At 42.5% G+C, this 22,461-nt stretch overlaps 1 protein-coding gene across 5 annotated transcripts in view; it reads right to left on the minus strand.

Annotated features, from left to right (window-relative positions):
- Nucleotides 1-627: 627 nt before the first annotated feature.
- tfeb (transcription factor EB) overlaps nt 628-22,461 on the minus strand; it is a 28,444-nt gene continuing 6,610 nt past the window's right edge. Inside the window, exons 1-12 of one of the 5 annotated variants that reach the window (XM_062563942.1) lie at nt 20,145-20,443; nt 18,451-18,560; nt 14,162-14,266; nt 13,564-13,737; nt 9,816-9,914; nt 9,511-9,699; nt 8,778-8,867; nt 5,151-5,268; nt 4,887-4,937; nt 4,194-4,267; nt 3,943-4,101; nt 628-3,863 (exon numbers count right to left, since the gene is read on the minus strand). In XM_062563942.1, the coding sequence (XP_062419926.1) occupies nt 3,288-3,863; nt 3,943-4,101; nt 4,194-4,267; nt 4,887-4,937; nt 5,151-5,268; nt 8,778-8,867; nt 9,511-9,699; nt 9,816-9,914; nt 13,564-13,737; nt 14,162-14,191 (1,560 nt within the window). In that variant the 5' untranslated portion in view covers nt 14,192-14,266; nt 18,451-18,560; nt 20,145-20,443 and the 3' untranslated portion in view covers nt 628-3,287. Of the gene's footprint in view, nt 3,864-3,942; nt 4,102-4,191; nt 4,268-4,886; nt 4,938-5,150; nt 5,269-8,777; nt 8,868-9,510; nt 9,700-9,815; nt 9,915-13,563; nt 13,738-14,161; nt 14,267-18,450; nt 18,561-20,144; nt 20,444-22,461 lie in introns of those variants that run through there. The other 4 variants (XM_062563939.1, XM_062563944.1, XM_062563943.1 and 1 more) reach the window with 4 other exon arrangements.

Here is a 22,461-nt window from a genome sequence, read left to right on the forward strand (position 1 = left end):
GGGGAATAAGATTACCCCAATTTGACTTTAAAAAGGCTGTAAACTGGTTTTATGGATCATCCTGAAGCCTGTGGACTAATACTTCACGATATAAAAGGAGCAGGGAAAAGAGAAGAGGCCAAAAAATAAGGCAGGTAAAATGCACCACCTTTAAGAAAATGGCGTAATTTTATCTAATTCATCAATAAATAGTTTACAAATCCAAATATAGTGCTGCCGATTGCTGCACAAAAAACATGCCTTGCATTTCTCAAGTTTGCTGCCATTTGTGTGAATATTCAAAAAAATACTCAAACGGTAGCGTCCTCTTCATTATGGATCTCTAGTGCTCTCTGGTGGACATATAATGTAACAACATTCATTCAGCTGTGGTGAATCGGTTTCGCCTATATGACAAATTACAAGTGAGATAAATAGTAAAATAATCAATGAATGCAAAGAAAGTATTTACTTACTTTAAATATCTTACATTTGGCTAATGGACGAGATATGGACACTATTCTCCATTTACACTGCCAACATTTTAAATGTCTTTAAAAACTAGTTTCCCAATGAGATCTCAAACACACGCACACGCACAAAAAAAAAATCTTAAATTGCATCAATAAGAAACACTAAGTCAGGGAATGGATTTTGGTAAAACATTTTATATTCTCAGTAAAATCATAACCAAGTGTCCCTGTGTAGTTTGCTTTGCACAGCGTCCTCTAGTGGAAGAATAGAGAAGGCGTAAGCAGCTCTTTGGAGTGTCGGCTGGGTGAAAGTGCAACTAAAGTCAAACTGTGGCTGACAGGGAAAAGGCACAACTCTGGGAGAAAGACAGCGACCGATGAAGTCAGTTACACCAAGCCATGGAAACCATACCTCCACGGCTCAGTTTATTTGAAGTCGGTCATCTTCTAGTTTCCATGGAAACCAAGTCAGGAAGGACGAGGGGCATGGCAACCTGCTCAAGTCCGACCAGAACCATTGGTGAAGCTTAGATTCATCAAAGGAGCAATTTGAATTCAATCAAATCAAATCATCAAGTTTCTCTCTGTCTCCCAAATTCAAAGTTAAAATAGAGGGAACAACAAAAACCCAATCATATAAAAATGCAAATGTACATAATCTCTTCATCTCTTTAAAGTCAGTTCTGTAAATCCCCAATCAATAAAACATCGCTGTGCCTTTTCAGGGTCTTAAGGAAAATAGCTCTGAGAAGAAAGGGTAGTTTTGGAATAAAAATGTAATAGATCTAAAACAACAAATACAAATAAAATACATTTAAGTTACTGAAATAAATCTGATTCCGTAATTTTTCATTTACAAAGTCAAAATAATAATGCAGTTTCCAGTGCTTTGAGAGATAAAATAAACAACAAACTATAATAAAGAAAACAAACAGTTATTTTAATCAACAAAAAACAAAATCACCATAAACATGTATTTCTACCATTAATCAGTACTGATCATAAGCTATATCAAATCAAAGCCAAGCCCCAGGTTTACCACAGCAGAGATAAAAATCAGTTCCCCTTCAGCCCTCCTGAACTGTGACAGCTGCAGCGAGTGGAAAACAGATTCCCTTTAGGTGGCAGTTTGAAACGCGGCGCTTTACTTCTGCAGCCGCCATCACCCATCGACTCGTCAGGGGGAAACCGAAGCGCTGGAGACGATTTGAAAACCGCCTCAAGGCTGCACTGTATGTATTGAATGTATATGAACACTATGGAGGCATGTTTGCGAACCCCTGGGTGAGCCTGTGCACGTTTAATGCATGCCTGCTTGTGAAGAGTGAGACGGTGAACGCATGCTGGTTCTGGTTGTTGTGGAGATTACGAAACATACGCTGTCAGTGGAGACAAACTGCACTTTTTTGCTCTACGGGATCGAACCCTGTCAATTCATTTCCTTCAACTGGGGCCCGCAAGCAAGCTGGTTCCTAAAGAGACAAATGGGAAAATAAAAAGGTAATGTTTGTCTCCTGCCTCAATACTGCGATAGATGGTAAAGAAGCAAACCTCGTAAGCATCAACAAGCATCATTAAAGTTCATATTACATATGAAATACTGGTGGTGATCTCCAATCTATAAAAAAAAAAGTGTATTTGTGGAGCAGCAGCTGCAAAAATGAAAAGGCACACTGATAGGGGCCATGAGCCGGACACAGTTCAGGTTAACATCTGCTACTGGTGATCCGCCCGGTGGATTCTGTTACAGTACCTGAGTATTTTGACACCTCGCAGTTTAGGATGACACGCTGTATTCTGAAGGCCATCCAAATGTTTTCTCTGTTTCCTCCACAGTAAAGCTCATGACTGCGTCAAGTGTTAAAGGTGTGGAAACAGGGGGACAGCAGTGTGTGTTTCGGAGTTCACAACGACTAAAGCCGGAAGTGGGGTAGATGCAATAAATTAAAAGGGGCTTTGCTAAAAGCTGGATTATCAAGCTCTGAGTTTTCCAACGTTTTCTAAAATGTGGGCACTTGAAGAATACACTTTGGCTTTAAAAGGCTATCACAGTTCTGATTCAACGACCAAACAGCTGATGCTAGAGGCAAAAGGCAACACTAGAATAACACATTGAGGAAGAGAACAATGTGATCCGACAGCATCCCCTTAAGATGAATTATGCATGCAGGGCCATGGAGCGGTTTCCATTTTATTCACTATTGTTCATTCAAGCGATTATGGTTACTATAAGAAGTTGATGTAAGGAGAAAATAACTTGCCCTCTATCAAGTGAAACAATGCACTGGTTTGTCCTTGTATCTAATAACTTCAATCTATTTAACTGCCGGTTCTGTCCCTTGTTCAATTGTGATTCAGAGCAACCTTTATGGAAACAAGGCTGAGTGTGCAATATCACTCCTGAGCTGGCAGTGTTGTTCCACCTCTTGTAAATGCTTTGTTGGGCAAAGTTTCAAGCTCCTCGGTTTATTTCACATGCGCTTGTGGGTGTGTGTGTGTGTGCGCACACACGTTTGCATTGTACGAATCATTTTTAAGTGTAGGCTATGATGGTTGTATACCTTCTTTTGCTTGTGGGCGGGGTGTAACTGTGCCATAAATGAGTGTCATTGGTGTACGTTCAAACAGTGTGAGGTGAAGACTATGTGTCTCGGTGTGTGGCAGGCAAATGTCTGGTTGCCGTTTCCTTTTTGTTGTCTGTGGTGCAAATTGTGGGCGACGTACCGTTACTTTCTAAAGTGGTTTTACATTTTCACATTTACATTTCCAAACCCCTCCGCATTGTGCTTGTGCTCACTTTTGTGTGACTGAATGGGTGCGCCGGCGTGCACGTGTCTACAGTATGTCTCCATCTTCTATGCTGAAGCTGGATCTGCGACTGGAGTCCACCGAGGCTTCAGGCGACATCGCGGAGAGCAGTGGGTCTCCTCCCATGGGGGACAAGGGCTCGTCCATCATCAGAAAGCCCAGCTCGCCTCTCCTCCCGTGGACGTCCAGTCCACCGAGGTCGCCTAGCCCCGACATGCCGTCTGAGAAGTTGGGTATCCCATCACACAAGTCCAGCGACTGGGTAAAGTCAAATGGCTGGGAGCTGCCCACCGCTGGGAATTGGATAGGTGGCTGGGGCTGCTGCATGTGCTGGGGGAGCTGTTGCAGTTGCCTGTGCTGTTGCTGAACCTGGCCCTGGTGATGGAGTTGGCTCTGCTGAAGGAAGTGGTGCTGCTGGACCTGTGGATGACCCTGGTTCTGGGGTAGGTGCTGGGGATGGTGCTGGGCTTGTGCCATGGAGTGAGAGAGGTTCTCCTCTGGGCTGGTCTCTTGTTTTATGTAAGAACCCATCAGGTCAGGCGGGTTCAGGGCTGATGGAGAGGGGCTGGGCAGACCATGAATACGAGCCTGCATCTCCAACTCCTGTAGACAGAGAGCAACACCGTCAGTCCCGATGTGTTGGCTGTGATTGTGTGTCTTTGCATGTGTGTGTGTGTGCTACCTGGATGCGTAGCATCAGCTGTTTGTTGGCCATCTCCATCCTTTTGAAGTTATTTTCCACCTCTCTGGATCTATGTGCGTCCTTCTGCATGCGTTTGATGTACTCTACAGACGCCCGCAGTATAGTGCCTTTGTTCCAGCGCATATCACTATGCACACAGTAGAGTATACACATGCCATTGCATAGATAAGTACCTGGCAGTAACACACTGAATATCCACTGAAAGTACAATGTTTTATGGCAACTCACAGGTCATTGGTTTTGGGAATCATGGTGCCCAACTCTTTGATACGGTCATTGATGTTGAATCTCCTCCTCCTTTCAACTATTGAACAGGTAAAAGAGGGAGGAAAAAATACATGAAGAATTGCATAGCAATCAAATGCATTAAAGAAACTTGAACAAGGAAGATTGTGGCATTTGGGAGTAAATAGGTGAATTATTAAGTATGTATCACAGCCATGCAAACAGTAAACATGAGACAGGGCTGCACTGTGGTGCATATGAGAAAAGTGCTGATAAGCTCATACTCCATATATACGGTGAAGTACAAAAGTGGACAAACGTTGAGGAGCCCACACACACACACACACACACACACACACACACACACATGAACCCGGTCACAGGCAATTACCCTCAAGTGCCAGGACAGCACAAAATGACCAGGTTAACCATCCACCCACTTGTTGCACGATGTCAGCTAAATCAGGGTGAGGCTATAAAAAAGTGTTTTTGCAGACTATGTTATGGTGGGTGTGGGTATGTGAGCATGTCCCCTCGTTAACACCATATTTTGTCCTTCTGCTCAGTTCACCAACATTACTGTGCACTCAATCTATAAATATGTTCAATGTTTGATCTGACCCAAACTGTGGGGGTTATAAGAGTAAAATATTTGGGTTTCCTATGATGGGAACCTGCATGCCGAGGGAAATACTCACTCAGATTGTGGTTGTCTTTCTTCTGTCTCTCCTTGGCCATGGCACGGGCTTCTGTGTCATCATATTAACAAAGAGTGATGAACTAATGGCTGACACTGCTATTTCTCAACAGAAACAGTTTATTAATGGTGTCAAACGCTACAACATACATTACAGGACAAGGTTCTGTGTGGGAATAAAATCTTTCATATTGACTAAATGAATTTTTATTCACTTTTTGTTGATCTTAATAGTAGTTAAAGTGTACAACGTCATCTTTCATACCTGATATTTCTCGTTTGACGGTCAGGTTGGCTGGACAGGAGTTGCTAGTCATAGCAATGGCTGGACCCTTCATTCCCGGACCTGTATACACATCCAGGTGACTGGTAGAAAGGGGGAGCTGGGGAGGATGAGATAATAAGAGTTAAAACTAAGGAAATGAAAGGAATTCTAAGTAATGTGGAATCCAACTAAAGTTACTCTTGGGATCAATCTAATCTGTTTACAGCTCCATATACCTTGGTAAGTATCTTTAAAAAGGCTGTGTTCGTGTTTGGTGTGCTGTAAAGAATAGATAGTATAATGCAATAATATCACAGCAGCAGCCAGCCAAACACGCAGCAATGATTGACTATGGCTTGATTCTCTTCCCTGCTCCAGCTCCCGGGTGGGTTTCCAACTCTTGCACTTTGGACGAAAGCTGTGATTTAGTTTTAAATAGACTCTTAAAAAGAAGTGATCTGCATTTAACTGTACCATATAATATGAGTGTGATGGACTTTTGATGCCTTGTTGCAAATCATATTATATATCCTGAAGTTTGGGCAAATGTGACACCCTTAATGAGGACGGAAAGATAAAGGACGTTGAAGGAAGAGATACCTTATCTGTTGGCTACTGTGAAATGTGAACTCAAACACATTTAGACTCATAAAAACACACACACACCTCTTGAGGTTTACTTCTGTATGGCAATGATACCGCTTTGGAAAAAATCTCACAAAACACTGCAGAAATGGAAGTAGTCATGCATCTAGTGAGAATAATATTATATTTTTGTGTTTTTGCCAACTGGACCTACGAATTTTTTAATGGGTTGCATTGATCTTCATTGGTGTTTCTCGCATAGACTGTGATGGGTGGACCTCAGACCCTGTAGGGGGACCGGGGAATGCAAACAATGCACATGCCTCAATGCTTTGAGGGAAAATTTAAGAGGGTGGACCTATGCACATGTTAACAATGATGTGCTGTAGTAAACAATTTAACCCAAAACATATTGGTTGTATAGATTAAAATGGTGATGACACAGCAAAAAAACACACTCTCGAATGGAAAACAAGCTTGAGATCCCTGTTTCCAACATTCTTGGGTTAATTGCCTAGACTGTGACATTCAGCGACATACTACAGCTGAGAAAAACTTGATATTTACTGTTGTCCACTGTTAGTTTTAAAAAAAACAAAGCTGTGAATCCTGACAAAAAACCCCAAAAATCTGATCACAATGATCCATCCTTGTATGGTTACTTAATGTCTTCCGCTGATGATATAAAACATCGGTTACAGAGGAACTTCTATTCTCAGCCTCCTCTGTGTGCTGCTCTGACCTCCCACTGTCACAACGCAACACTCCCAACCAGAACCCATCCAACTCAATTGAGCAAGCGGGTTTGATCGGGACACGGTATTGCTGAGTGTAACCATCCATGCAAACTCACACACACTTAAGAGTCAAAATGTTCACTTGTGCCTGGTATTCAGTGGCATTCCCAGCTTTTACTTAACTTTGAGATTCCAAGAATTCCATGGAGTTTGCTGCTTTAATCCTCATCAGGATTAGCGGGTAATTTTTTGCTCACTGGTCCGTCAGTTTGAAATAGGCTCCGAGTTCTGGTTCCAGTGTATTTGAACACAAAATAACGTACACGACATCTGTAGTATACATCTGTCTATATTCTGATGGCTATTAACATGTTGATCTGCACTTTGAGTGTCTTTATTGTGTGGGTTTACACACACACACACACACACACACACACACACACACACACACAAGGGTTGATCATTTGCCTAATCTAATCAATCGGTGTAATGCTACAAGTACACAGTGTCACAATGAGTAAAGCCATCAACGCAACGGCCGAGGACATATTACATAAAATAAGAGGCTTTTTGGGTGACTTCCTTCCTTTTTCTTTCTTTTTCTCCCCCCCCCCACATACACACACACAAGCAGTGAGTCAGATAGACGACCACACACAATGAGCTGAGCCTGCACTAATTGAAACTGCCAACATATATATTCTAGTTGCATGATGAACCCCAACGAGACGCTAAATATCAACTCAAATAGCCATAAATTGCAGAACCGTCCATCACATGCACAAAAATAAAAAACCTACAACCTCCCCCATCCCGCCGCCCCTGCTGTAGCTCATTTTATAATCAGGGACCCGAGGCTGGGAGTTAGAGCTGTCGCTGCATCCTGTAGTTCGCTGGGAATGAAAGCTGAACTTCCACAGTAACCAAGCTCATGTTAAATAGTCTGACAAAAAGCGCTTCAGCGTCTTACCAGCTGAATCTGTTCTCCTTCAAAAACTTCCACAATGGCATACGTCTTATTCATCTCCTTCATCCTCTGCTCCTTCCCTCACTAGGCCAGCGGTGGTTTCTTCTTCTCTCTCTCAGGCACCAGCGCGCACACAGCTGTCTCTGGCAGCGTCACCCCTGTCCTGAGACACTGACCTCGGCAACACCGACCCTGTCTCTCTTCTTCCTCCGTTCCCCTCCGAACAAGCGTGAACTCCCCCCTAACTGGACTTTCAGCCTGTTTTCCTCTTGCACAAATTGCCCCATCCCCCTTTTCTCCTCCTTTCTTCTCCTCCCCCTCTACTTCTCCACCTCTCTATCTTCCTCCGAACATCTTGAAAACAAGTTGAACTCTAACTGCCGGCAGTTTAATTGTTAATTTTCTGAGTTTGTTCCCTCAGACACAGAGCACACCAGTCCTCGAGTGACATGTCTTCCCTACAGTTTGAACCAGGTCCTCCGTGGATTAAGTGCTTAAGTCAATTAAACACGTTTCCATGTTTGTATGTGGGCTTGATTATATGGGTGCATTAGAACAAATAGGACTATGCAGGAAACGACAACAAAAGTCAACACAACAGGTTTAATAATGGCTCATTCTGTTTTAGGAGGAATGAAGACAACACCGTAGCCACCCCTAATCACAGCAACCCAGAACATTAGCATCAAATTAAAGTCCGACATTTAAAGACTGAACAGAATTGTATAATGTGCTTACAGAAACCACTGAGTATTGATGACTCAACATATCCAACCTGACAAAATTAGAGCAGACCTGAACAAAACGACACTATAGCGGACAAAGCCATTAAATATTCTGTGAATACTGTACAATATTATTGAATTCAAGAGGTGACGCATTCGACGTACAGCCACGTATTGCAAGTTCATTAGAGTTTACCATTTTCAACAGTTCATTTAAGATTTAAAATAAGTTATTATCATTTCAATAAAAATATCACTCAAAAAGGTAACTGTACTGGACATAAAATTATCTCTTGCTAGTGAAAAACTATTTTATGAAGATGTTTTTCTTGACAAGTGTCCTTCTGAAGTAGAGCACATTTTCTCCATACAGCCCTAATTGACAAATTGAACGGGTTCTACAATCTGTGCACAATATCACACCCTCTGTAATTTGACCGCCCTGAGACCCCCCCCCGCCTCCTCCCACTTCAAACTTCCTGACACACGTAGAAACTGTTTGGTAAACATCTAAAATATGCAACTGATAAAGGAGAACATCAGATGTGTAGAAGACCATTAAGGCAAAATGAGTTTTGAAATCACACTCTGCAGATGGGTTGGTTGTACTTACCGTGTTAGGCATCTGGACAGGGTCAATGTATGCCTGAATATCGTCGTAATTGGACTGCATGCTGATGATGTCATCAATGACCTCATCCATCTGGAAGAAAAATCCTGGGTTTGTATGGATATGACAAGCTTACTGACCTGAGGTTGATCATTTGAAGACAAAAAAATGCAACTAATGTACATTTAAATGCAAATACTCTACAGTACCCTTTCACTACCAAAGTATTTGTCAAGCTACCGAAAACCTGCTGACATGCTGCATGAAGGCCTCCGGGTGCATGTCTCACTCAAGAGAAGACCTTTAAGATAGCTATCATTTCACGGATACCAACCGACAGACTAGAGAAGAGAGTGGGTCAAAGTCTGACAGGTTCAAAGGGCCTTACATTCTGCTGCTCCACTGTCACTTGTTAAGCTGTAATTACTGTTGCAAAGCCATAATGGAGCATTTTTAATTGCATAGATAGACGCTCTCACCTTCATCCACACGCACAACACATTAACAGCAATGTATTCACAAATTTTGCTGCAACCTACCAAAAGAACCATTAAATCATTACGACTTCTATAAAATACGGAGATCGTGTCACTTAGGAGGCTGTATTCCATCCTCATAAATTTACATCACTGTAATTAAGTCATATTTTGGGGATATTTGTTCAATCTGGTTCTTATAAACCGTACTTTATAATGTGACCAGTTTATTTGTACGGCACTGTCAGCCCAAACGCTACCTCTGTCTCGTGGCTGGAGCTGATGTTGAGCATGGCCATGGGGCTGTTGGGGGCGCTGTTTCCAGACATGAGCTGCTCGGTGCGCATGTGGGGTGAGCGAAGGGGTGGGGGGGCCGACGCTGAACCCCCGGTAGGTCCCATGTTTGTGGGGGGAGAGGGCGGCACGAGACCTGCTACTGCATGGATCGTCTACACGGAGAGAGAGAGAGAGAGAGAGAGAGAGAGAGAGAGAGAGAGAGTCTATTTAGATGGAGTGGATCCATTGGGGGACACACAGGTACAGAGCACAGTGTAAAGAAAGGTACCTGTTTGGTGGCAAAGGTGGTGGACAGGTATTCTTTCACCTGTTGCCTCCGAGACTGACGGATGTGGTAGTCTGTTGGATTCTCGAGGTGCGTCTGTACCTGTGTTATGGATGGACAGTAACAGAAAGTAGCAATTTATTATTATGTTTATTACATTGCACATTGATCCCATTCTAAGTTGGTACTGTTTATGTTTATGACACAGGAAACAATATATGCAACATTTATAAAAAAAAGTAATTTAAGGTGGTTTAGAAACACACAAAAATATAAGGAGGAATACTAAACAATAATATATGTAATATAAATAAGTGAGAAATAAAAAAATGGCTTTTTACTATATTATGGTACTATACAAGGTTCTTGGAAAAAACCTTCAAACCGCAGCTTAATGTGAATACATTTGAAACTTGTACCTTGAGGTAAAGATACACTTCACATTACATTTACTTAAATGGATGCCGCTGTGCTCATGAGACAAAAGCACATTTTTATATAACCATGTTGGTAAATAAATAGGGTTAGTGCGTCTTATCAACTCAGCATGGTTCATAGACACTATGTAAACACGTACGACCCTGAGCATATGCTTCAAATGCCCACCTTATTATCTCTGTCCCATAATACTGAAATGGCACTAGGACGTTGCAGCATTAAGTCAGTAGTAAAGCCTACAGGAGTAAAGCCACTAAAGCCCCTGGTGTGGCTACATAGAGCAAAGGGCTGGCCTCATTCCTTCACATCAAAGAGTAAAGCTCAGTAGAGAGCAGGGGCCTGTTTCAGAAAGGAGGTTAAGTGAAAACTCTGAGTATGTTAACCCTGAAATGAGGGAAACTCTGAGTTTTCTGTTTCAGAATGGGAGGTATGTTAAACCTGAGAAAGCAGAGTAAGTCAAGCCTGTTTCAGAAAGAGAGGTAACTTATACTCAGAGTCAGTTACCATGGCAACTTACTCTGTGAACCTAACCTGGTCGGGAGCAGGTTTTCTTCGGGAAACCCAGAGTTTATTTCGTCTCCTCCCCTTTTTTAAAGAGGAAGTGGTATTTAATCACCTCATTCATTCTTTCGGTATTCATTCATTGCGCACATTTCAGTCACGCAGAGCGCATCAAATCAAGTGAATGAAATGGCATGTCCTTTTATGGACGATCCTGTGGATGAAGAGGCTGCATTAATCCGTAGGGAGTTGCATTTACGTCGGGAGAGGATTTTGAGACCCAGAGTGAATTTTTTCTCATATCCATATTCATTTTTATTTGAGCGGTACCGTTTTTCTTTACAGTCAATAAGATACATCCATAATCTCATCCATCCTTACATCAGAAACATCAGCCATCGCGGCCGTGCTCTAACATCCGAGCAGATGCTTTGCGTTGCATTACGTTTCTTACGCCTCTGCCTTCTTTCTGTTGGCTGAGTAGTCAAATGAGAATGAACATTTAGACCCATGTCAAAAATGCTGCTGCACTGCTAGACACTGGATGCTATTTAGTTATTTATATGTCAAATGTTTGTAAAGTCAGGTAGACTACAACCATGATATGTTCAAGCCTTACCTGATTGAATTATGTTTTTATATTTCATTTTCAGCTGCTGCCATGTTCTTTTAATGCCTGCAGGATTGCACCTACATGAAAATTAAAATTAGGTTGAATAACACACTGTTCTTCCAGTTTCACTTCTGATATTATAACAGTTGGGCAAGTCACCTATATTACTAACTACAACTGGCTTCTTCAACAGTGTAATTAGATTAATGTAATAATGACTATCTCTAGAAAGTATTGGTCTACTTATTACTAATTACTTTCTAAATCCCATATCAACCTCAACCACTTGAACAATACAAGGAGAGACAAGAAACTGCACTTTTAATGCTTTCAAATAAACATTATACAATTGCATGAATTATTCTTGAAAAAATATCTTTTTAAATTTGATGTTAAATCCACTATTGTTTTATACAGAATTGCTTTATAGTTTATGCAGCATTTAATGCAATTACATCAGATTTTACTTTAAATTACGGAATTAAATTACAGTTTTTAGATTACATAGAAATTAATTACACACAACACTGTATAACAGTAATTCAAATGTAAACTTACGCATTGACTCGAGCAGCTATTTTCTCCCAAGCTAACTCTCTGTCCTTCGCCGCTGCAGCCGTGTTGCTTTTTTTTTAAATATATGTTCGTACTCTCCATATGCTTGCATAAGCACATCCAGTTCTGCTGGTGAAAAATATGAAGACCTCTTTTTGTCTGGCGCTGTTGCCATGGTGACTCGTAATATCTGCGCTCCATTGATAATGGCTTTTTATAGTTGTGGTGCACGCGCTTAACTCAGAGTAGGTCAACTCAGAGTTGATTGAACTAACTCATTTCAGCTGTTCTGTAACCGAAAACTCAGAGTTTCCCATCTCAGGGTAAGTCAACTCAGAGTTCAAGTTTTAACTCAGAGTTGGTTGAACCTCCTTATTGAAACAGGCCCCTGGCCCGCTCCTCGTTACAACAGAGAAAGACTCAAGCCCTCAGCCGTCCTACCCCCCTCGGTTTTTTTAACCAACAGCCGGATTATATCAAATGAACCAGAAACTCTTTAGTAAAAACATGTTTTTACACCTTTATGCTAATTTGTGTCATTTTTTCATTACAGCCGGTGTTAAAACACTGGCAATTGGCTCACGAGACCCAGATGCATTTTAAGCCAGTGAAACAACTATTCAGTGGTAACTATTTGGCCCATTTGGCCCGGCGCGGTCAGCACACATCCAGTCCAGAGAAACACAGGGGCTCTGGCAGGCTCGGAGAAACTGATGGACGGATCGCCTTCTCGACAAAAGGAAGGGAGACACACACACACACAGACGGAGATTTCATACACACTTGTCCACACACACATAGACAAAGAGCAAACTGACGATGCAGCAAATTGCTGCAGTTACCTGTGCATACAAAGGATTTACAGTTCAAAACAAGATAAAGCCACACACACACACACATAATGGAGTATTGCACAAACAGACACACACAAACACACACCATCAAAGATAAGGACTCAATCAAGCATCTTTGGAATCAGGTAAAATGTCCCTGTGTGACTTAAACTATGTACATCGCTACCGTCTTTTTTTTCGCGAGACACGTCAAACATCTCTTATCTGACCGTCCTCCTCCCCCTCCTGTCGGCCTACCTGTTTGCTGATCCACCGCATTTTTTCTTGCTCTGCTTTTTTTTCAAATCTGTCCCTGATTTTCCCCTGTGTGGCAGTGCTGCCTCGTGAGAGGCCACAATGCCCAGTAAAGTCCAGACCACCTCTGCTGAGCCCTGCTGCTCAGCAGCATGTGAGTGGATTAATGGAAGTGCCACAGCCCCCTGTATTTTTTAAACCCCCCTTAACCAACATCTTTTCTCTCTTCCGCCAATCCCTTCAATAAAATCATTTTAGCTTTTTGTGCATAATGAACCAAAATTAGATTTTACTCCACTAGTTAATGTATTACAAACTGCACAGTGGTCCAGACTGAGTCTGTAATTAGAGAGTATGTGGAAATGTTCAATTAGCAATAGATCAAATCACATATCCACTTCACCATACATCATTTTAAATAAGCCATTCCCAAACATTCACACAATAGCTTAAAACGCTATTGAGTAAACAACGTGACAATAAATCAAAGCAAGTCAAATGAAGACATTAGCTGACAGTAACAATAATAATAACAGTTTGTTGCAGCTCTACTGACCTTAAGAACCTCCACAGGGACCTGCATGCTTTGGTGATGCTGTGGGGTGCTAATGGCTGGCGTGGGTGCAGGTGGAACAGCTATGCAATGCTGCATGTATTGCAAGGCTGCATTCTGCTGCTCTATTTGCTGCCTCTCGCGCTGCTCCTCTTGCTGCAGCTGGTCTCGCATCAGCTGGACACACAACACACACAGGTCACAGGAATGCTCATTAAGACATTGTGATCTATAAGCTGGCTTTAGTGTGTGATGCTACTTTTGGCTTTTCTCTGCCTTCCTGCTCATTGATGAGTGGACACAAAGAGCTGCTAGAAGAGCACATCTGGTGACCCACACATCTATTAAATCCCCACATAAAGAAAAGTATGTGCAGTAAATATATGAAAATACGCAAGGGCCAAATAGGACAGCAACATTTGCTTGTGGTTTTGAAATGAATTTGCCCTTCAAATGAATGGCAGGAGCACAGAGCTCTGACATTGACCAGAATACCTTCCTATGTGGAATTCAACAAAAAATAACATTAAAAACACATTTTGATACTAAAAAAGCAAATGACTGGCTTGTACGGTCTGAATATTGGGTGGTTGTATTATACCTGCATCCGCAGGCCAATGCGCGAGGCCATTGCTGGGGGTCGAGGGGGCAGCGGAGGGCGAGCCGACGTCAATGCACCGCAGTCCAGCCCGAGAGGTAGAGGAAGCTGTGGAGGAGAGAAGAAGGAAGTGTGAAGTGAAGATTCCCAAACAAGTAGCTATCAAAAAGAGGATTCTGCAGTTCAACGGATCTGATTGAGTGTGCACTGTTAATAGCATTATTGATAAGAGAAAGAAAAAAGCGGATGGGTGTAATGCTACGAAACACTTCTTTACATTATTAAGTGTCAAGTGTCAAAGTAAAACTTTTCACAAGAGATAACTATGAGACTACTATGCCATTCAAGCTACTTTGAATACATTGCTGGGCCTTTTATTGTCTGCACAGAGATGCCACCGATTCTCACCTTACTCAGACATCTATAGGGTCTGGGAACATGTACTTTTCTACAAGCAAACTCTTTATCTTGGTCCATCACTAAACATGCTCCTGGAACCATGACCTGTATGTTCCTACTGGATTAAAGGCAGTCATCTTTTGTTCAAAGGCAGGGTTTCCCACTCCTAATCCTATTTACTTATGCAATGGATCTATACGTGTCTTAGCGTACACTGCTGTCTGCATGAAAACTGCTTCTGCAAGAAATTAGACTATTTAAAGGATCACGACTTCTGTCTTTAAAAACGAATAAGGATTTTCATGCGTAGCATTGGCAATGTCTTAACACATTATTTAAGAAAAACAGCAATGCAATGCCCCTTGAAGGAGCCGCATTTAGGTCTATGTGCATGCATTTAGATAACTAATTGTTGTTCTTTGTGTTTCCCTAGAGGTGTGGCGGGCGCTCCTATAATTAATTAATCAAAGAAGCTGTGGTAAATCCTTAAGTAGTTGAAGATATATTTACAGAAACAAGAAAATAACAAGAAAATAATAAAGAAAATAACAAATTAACTTGCATCTGTTCTCTGTGTAGTTCTAACTTCATTCAATAAGATTTTATGTGAAATATGAAAGTAGACACTGCGATGACGTTAAGTGAGAAGTAACTCTGACTGGCCTCCCCCAACTCCGTTCCCCCCCCAAAAAAGATACATTGCAAGGCACTCTGTTGAAGATGCTGGAGAGGTCATGTGGGAGTCATGTGGTCTTGTTCTTGGGTGATCATGTGAGCAGAAGGAAGGATGGGGAAGACCCACAATAACTCCTCCTCTTTTCTCTCAAACACACACACACACACACACTCACTAATTTGTACACATGCACACACTCAGTGGGGAGTCCTACAAAGGACGGTTCCTCTTCTGCAATGACTTGTGTTCATCCCCCGGGACCCTGAATGTCTAAACTCATCTGAACTCTCAGAGGTATAAGGAAACCTTTTAAAAAGGCCAGATTTCTGCTGTGGAACAACTACACACAGAAAAGCAGTGACAGGAACATCTGGGTCTAACCCAACCAATCGGATTCCTCCCATCCCTCACCAGAAACGCCGTCTATAGCCTACATGGTCCTAAAGAGCAAAATACACAGAGAGAAAGAGAGAGAGAGAGAGAGAGGGAGAGAGAGAGAGAGAAGCTCATTGTGTGTGAGGTACAATAAGAAGGGCAGCTCCTATTGAAGACTGAGGCCGCCTGTTGTCCGAAGTGTACATTTCAGCCCCCGAGGGGGCACACACTGCCGGCTTTGTGCCCACTGGAAGTCCCTCATGAAAAACACACACCCATGCAGAGACGCACATTGAAACAATCCAACGCAAACATGTACCAGAACGTGGGACTTATCAGCTGACGCCAAACTAGTAGCTCCTTGCTTTTGCTTGGATTTTGCTATTATGCTCACCACTATTGCTGATGTTGGAACAACTTGTGTACCTGCTGCTAACATTGGGAGCTTCAGCAACAAGCCCTAATGAAATAGTGCAAATGGTTGTCTCTGTCAAGGTGCCTTCTTATAATGACACAAGTGTGTCTGCACATATACACATATGTATTTATAGAGTATGACAAATGGGGTGATTCAATTGCTCGACGCGGTTTGAATGCCGGCCAGAGGAGGATCTGCGTTCCATGTCTCAATGGTGAAAGGATAGACAGGTAGGCTGTACGAACCTGCTAAGTCAAACTCCAGCGGGAAATTTGTGATGAGCGAAAGTGATCATAAAAAGCATTACAATTGCAATTGAGGACAAAAAAAAAAACGTTTTGTGTAAGGTCACAGTGACCTTTGACCACCAAATTCTAATCAGCTCATGCTTGAGTGCAAGTGGACATTTGTGCAAAAGTTGAAGAAATAAGCATAAGTCGTTTCTGGAATATCTTGTTTCCAAGAATCAAGGTACGAACAACCCGTAAACGTAATGCACAGCATAACAACTAATGCCTGAAACTTTACATGCAACACTCAAAGCTATATAACGTAACCCCTCAGCTCTGCAGAGGGAAAATACTTATGACACCATGTTTATATAACTTACTTTCCAACGGACATGAAGATGTATGCTTTCTATAAAGCCTTCGACTGTGACTAAGCAATTACACATAATTATAATAATAATAATTATACCTCTTTAACACATGCCCATGCACTCCGAGGGGATATCACTTAATGATATCATATCGTGACACACTGCTACCAGGCAGAATGATCCCCCAAATGGGCCTTCCCATTGCCTGGCATCCACTGGGGTAAGTAGGCATCAGTGACGCAGTAACAGCACACAGCGGCCATTGTGTTTCCAACACTGTGATGTCCCAGCGCCTTCACTTCAAACAGCCAGTGGGAGGATAAAGAGCGGAGGAAGCCCGGGTCGGAGGTCCACTCCGGATTGTGCCACTGATTAGTCACAAACATACATGTCAACAAAGCTTACAATGGAAACATGGAATACATTAAATATGCTGTGCACAGCTTTAGTTCCCGCCTATACTTACAGGTGGAAAAGGTCCCACTCATACACAGACATAAAAGACACACACACACACACACTCACACTTGGAGGGCAGTGTGGGGCCATGGCACTTGTGCTCAAAGACATGGTGTTAATTTGTGCAGTGTGTATTTTTAGAATTGACTGTGCCCTGCCAAGAAAGGCCTTTACAACAGCATACATTGAGCATTTGAATGTTGGATGTGAATATGCACACATACACTCAGGTGCTCACTCACTACAAATCTTGTGTGCATGCAAACAAACAAGAGGCAACAGCTGCCGCATAACATTTAAATACAATCCACCAAAAAGGGCAGAAACAAAAATACATTTTCTGTGAATATTATGATAACGACGATGCCATGCAAATCCCTTGGAAGGCCTTTCACAAGAGTTTAACCTGGCCATTCCCCTATCCGAGACACCAACACGTTACGAATACACTGTTCAAGAACCTCAACCTCAGTCATGACAGCAACAACATCTTTGGTCAAGTTATTTTGTAGCCCTCCTTTAACCATTGACGACCCCTTTTGATAAGACGTTCCACTCAGATTAGTTTAGTCCAACTTCCTGTTAAGATCACAAAAGGTTCCAAAAGCAACACTGCACCGTCTACATCACCAGCTTCTCACTAAGTGCACATGCGCACTCACACAGACACACCCTTTCCGCATACAGCTATTGCTCTGCCTGCTCTAAAGACTAAAATAACCCCCCCTGCTCTCTGTTCTCCTTTTCAGGAACACCCTGTTCCCCTGAGCCTGGCTGAGTTTTTTGGTTTTGTGTACGTTTCTACACGCATGGGTGTGTGTTTGTAGGCAGGTGGGGTTTAGAGGGGGACATGCACACAAAAGATAAAGTGTGTACTTGCATTGCCGCGTTGCAGCATCTGTCGCCCTTCAGGACGTGTAAACAGATCTAAAGTATCAATATTCCCTAAACCACGGCCTCACACATTCAACGGGTACGCTTGGTAGGATTATGTGACATGGCTGGCATGGCAAGTATGGCGTCCTTACCCCTTCCTCACACACACACACACACGCTGCGGTATCCCTTGGCGACAGAACACACATTCGCACATGCAGTCAGGCAGACTGTTATTTTTAAACACACGGACTGGTATTCTGTTGGGTCAATTGCTGCTTCGAATATAAAAAGGTGTTCCTGTTATCACCCAACATCTGTACGACACCTTCGCTAAAGAACACGGGGTTCGTTAGAGTCAGGATTGTCAGCTGTGTGACGCCTCGATAGCCCTGCAATCATTAAACGGGCATACTGTATTTCTACTGTAGAATACAGAAGCACTTTGGGAACTGAGACAGACACACGTAAGACACATATGCAATTACCTGTTTAAGATGAAATGGAGTTCACAAAGGGGGGGGGGGATGAGGGGGGGAAAACGCTCTGCTTGTGCTGCTGGCTACATATCGGGATGCTGGCAATAGTGGATGTCAATCTGCACGGGGACGTCACGGGGCAGAGAGAGACGATGACAGGCCATGGAGGTGCGAAATGACATAACAGAGGGACAAACAAAAACAAAGAAAAGAAGATGAAAAGGTTAAAAGGCAAAATGGACAGGTGGAATAAAGAGCTCTGACAAAACAAAAGTAACCGTAAGTTTGGAGGAGCAATAGGACAATTGTTGCTCCTCACAGCGAAGCACTCGAGCAGCTGACTTAGGAAAGCAAATCATTTCCACGCCGGAAGTGAGGGAAGCAACAGACTATGATTAAACCAGAGTATAATCGCACACTGCATTATGTTGCAGCTGGTTCTCGGTCATCATCGGGTCGAGCAGCGGTTCAAGCATGTTCCTTTTTCAAAAAAAGACTAAGCCCATGCAAGTTGCACACTCACTCTAATATTCAAAACACTACAGCGTCTTGCTTTTGTTATACAATCAGCAAGGTCCGAGTTAAGGGTCAGGATCAGTGTTAAGCACTATTTGCAGATGTCAATGGCCCCCGCAGTGTTACATCGCTGCTCACCAACTTTTCGAAGGTCATCTGAATGAATCACCATAACTCATCAACATTTTGTGCCCGTCACCTTTTAGAAACAGTCTCTAAATAGCTGACCAATAGGGACATGTGTCCAGAGTGAACCTGTCAATTCAGTCGGGTGAGGAGAACACGGAGGGATGTGAAACCAGGGAGGAAGGGACAACAGGCTAATCGGCACAAACACACTAACCACCACCACCATGTCAAATCAAAGTACAACTCAATGAGATCTAGGAAAGACAGTAGACCAGCAGCAAACGATTACAAACACAATGCATCGCTTCCCCTTTCCTTCCATCAGTTTCCACAAGTCCTAGTTTTGTCAGTGGTGAAGCAACTTCCTTTGCAGGTAACCCTTGGAAGAACTAAAAACTGTTGGTCATGCCACACCGTCTTTAGATGGGGACCTTTGCTGGTAATATTTTGATATCAATACCGGCTTTTTATACACTACTTGAATGATGAAAAAGTTCATTCTGGAGTCGAGAAGGAAATTGACAGATCAGATATAGTAGAAATGATGCCCATACAGCTATTTTATTTTGCTGCGTGTGTGATGCTAGTATCTTATGAGCTAAGCAGCGCTGCAAACACACAGAACATCTCTAAGCACTGTGGCTTCAGTTTAACGCTTTCTATTTTGTAAATTGGTTTTGGCGTACAAGCTAACGTGAGAGAAGTGTCATTCCATGTGGTAACTTTAGTGTCTCCCCACCAGACGGTCACACAATCAGTACCATCGCTCTGACATTCTGCCTCCACTTAGCAGCACATAACAAACAATCATTATATTACTAAACAATGAACTAATGACTCGGGATCTCTAGATCCCATTTCTGTTTTGGATAGGTCAAAATAGGTTTTGTATTCAAGTTTTTAAAAAAAAGAAAGATTTATTTCGACACCAAAAAAACCTCACTTAAACTGCTCAGGCATGTTCAGTTTCATTTCTGTTTTTACAGCTAGTTAGCCTGATTGGAGCTCAGATTAACACTGATACATAAAGAACAACAGGTATAACTTTAGATCCTTACCGGCAGCTCTTCAACTATCCCAAAGACAACATAGTGTAGCCAAGACGGATCTGCTCCTCCACGTGTTACTGCACACACTCCGTGACAGTTGCCAGTTGTTTGGCGAGCTGGACCGACCAACTAGTGCGTTCATGTGCCGTCTCACTGGCTGTGGCGGCACTCCCCCCCTCCACCTACAGGCTGCAGTAGGCTGAGTGACAGTCACTGTTAGTCACCTTCCTCCCTCTCTAATAGCACCCGCTCAGCTTCCTATTGCTTCTTATTTTCCTCCTCCTCCTCCTCCTCCTCCTCCTCTTCCTGTAAATTAGCCTGACTGTCGTAGTCTTGGGCAACAACAAGGAGAGCCCTGTGTCCAGTAAACTTAGCGATTTCCCTTCTTTCGCTCTAATGTGGAACTCCTCCTTCTGTCCAGCCTCCTTTCCGGAGCATTTGCATTTAGGAACGCCTACACGTGTGCATCCATAAACACAGAAAGACTAAAAGCCCTCAATCCAATTTCCCCATTTCATGTAAAAATGGGTTTTTAGGAGCTATAGGGCAGTGAATCAGCAAATTTACTTCTTTAAAATTGCACACCCACACGCCATCACCCTAATAAACCGCAAATACTAACCTGCATGCTCACATGACAATAGGATTTATCAGAGACACAAATAACAGCATATATGTTATCAAAGATAATCTGTGTCCATTCAGTGTAGAGCATTGATTTATTATTGGATCAGTGATTATTATTATTACTTTTGCCTTATCGCAATAAAGTACATTTGTTATAATTTACTGAAAGTCACATTATTTATAAAAAGAAACAAACTGGATGAATTCTTTTCTGAATCAGCTAGCTAGCAATGTAATACATTTCCGAGACATCACTGATTAGATGTGACCTTGGGAAGGTGATCGCAAAAGAAACAGCTTTTTATAACATTTGAGATGACACACTGAAGTGCAGCACATATTTTTGTAACTCGCACTATTGAATAGAATATTCTTACATTTAGGTGAGCAGATAAAGCCACTTTCAACTGGCTTAGCGAGTCCGTGTATACTGCAGGATAAGAGCATCCCACCAAACTATATCAAATGTGTTTGTTTACCTGTGTAAGGGCGGGCACACACACACACACACACACGGTAGAAAATGGGAGCTGCAGGCTGCAGCTGTCTCTTGACTTCACAATAATTGTCTGACTTCCTTGTGAAAGGGAAGCCAGTTCAGATAAAACAGTAAAACTCCGAACAAAGTGCAGAAAGATTTGTTTACAAGAAACAGAAGTCACTCACATCCTGAAACACTCTCATCTGTGCCTGAACATGCATGTTCAAGTCCGCACAAGTAAAAATACACACAAGTAAAAAAAAAAAACATATTGGACAGAGATAGCAGGCAAACATGCAACAAATCAACCAAACAGCAAAATGTATACTGATGGCTACCAGTGTTCATTTTGGCAGCTATTTTTGATTTAGTCTAAGTCTTTTAAACAAAAATGCATGTTAGTTTTAGGTCACATTTAGTCATTTTGTTTTGACATGGTTTTGTTTTGGTTTTGACATGGCCAACGGAAACGTCATGGTCCTTTATTGTTCCCACTGTGAAATTGCTTGTCCCAACAAAAGAGACCCCTTAACGTACTACATTCGGTGCAATACATTATTTTTGGACCCCCACTTTTTCTTTCTCTTTCTCTCCTCCTCTCTATTTTTTGGTTTCATGACCAGTTTTTTTTTTCTCTTGTGTCTGTCCTCCGGGTTTTCCTTCACCTGCTCTGTGTTGCCACATCCTTCACCTGCACTGAGCAGCCCCATCAAAAGCCTCCACCTGTCACGTGCGCTCGCGCGTTCTTTGTTGCTTAGTAACGAACGTACGGCAGCCGAGGCGGTTTAACACCGTCTTCTCAATAATAACAGCTGTAAGCTGTAAGATCCGTTTTCGTCTCGCCTTAGTCACGGAAAAAAGGTAACGAATATTTTTTTCATCATAGTTTTCGTCAACGAAATTAACACTGATGGCTGACAGGACCATTCAAGGATCCTCCGAGTGGGGAGATTATGCAGAACATATAGCAGAATATTTTCACTTCAAAACATGTGAAAAAGCACCAAATTCTGGGCCTCTATGTCAGTGGGCCCCCTACACATGCCATTGTACGATGCGGGTTAGCAAAGGGCCCTCTCCCTAGACGGGGCCCTGGGTAGTCAGGTCCACTTTTCCCCCCACTACCACGCCCCTGCATGGACAGGTCCCAAAATAAAGAGGAAGCACCAATACAATTCTCAACTTTAACTCTGTTGTCTGTCAAACTGCCCAAAATAT

This window comes from Pungitius pungitius, chromosome 8 (assembly GCF_949316345.1).
Source record: "Pungitius pungitius chromosome 8, fPunPun2.1, whole genome shotgun sequence".
NCBI lineage: Eukaryota > Metazoa > Chordata > Actinopteri > Perciformes > Gasterosteidae > Pungitius > Pungitius pungitius.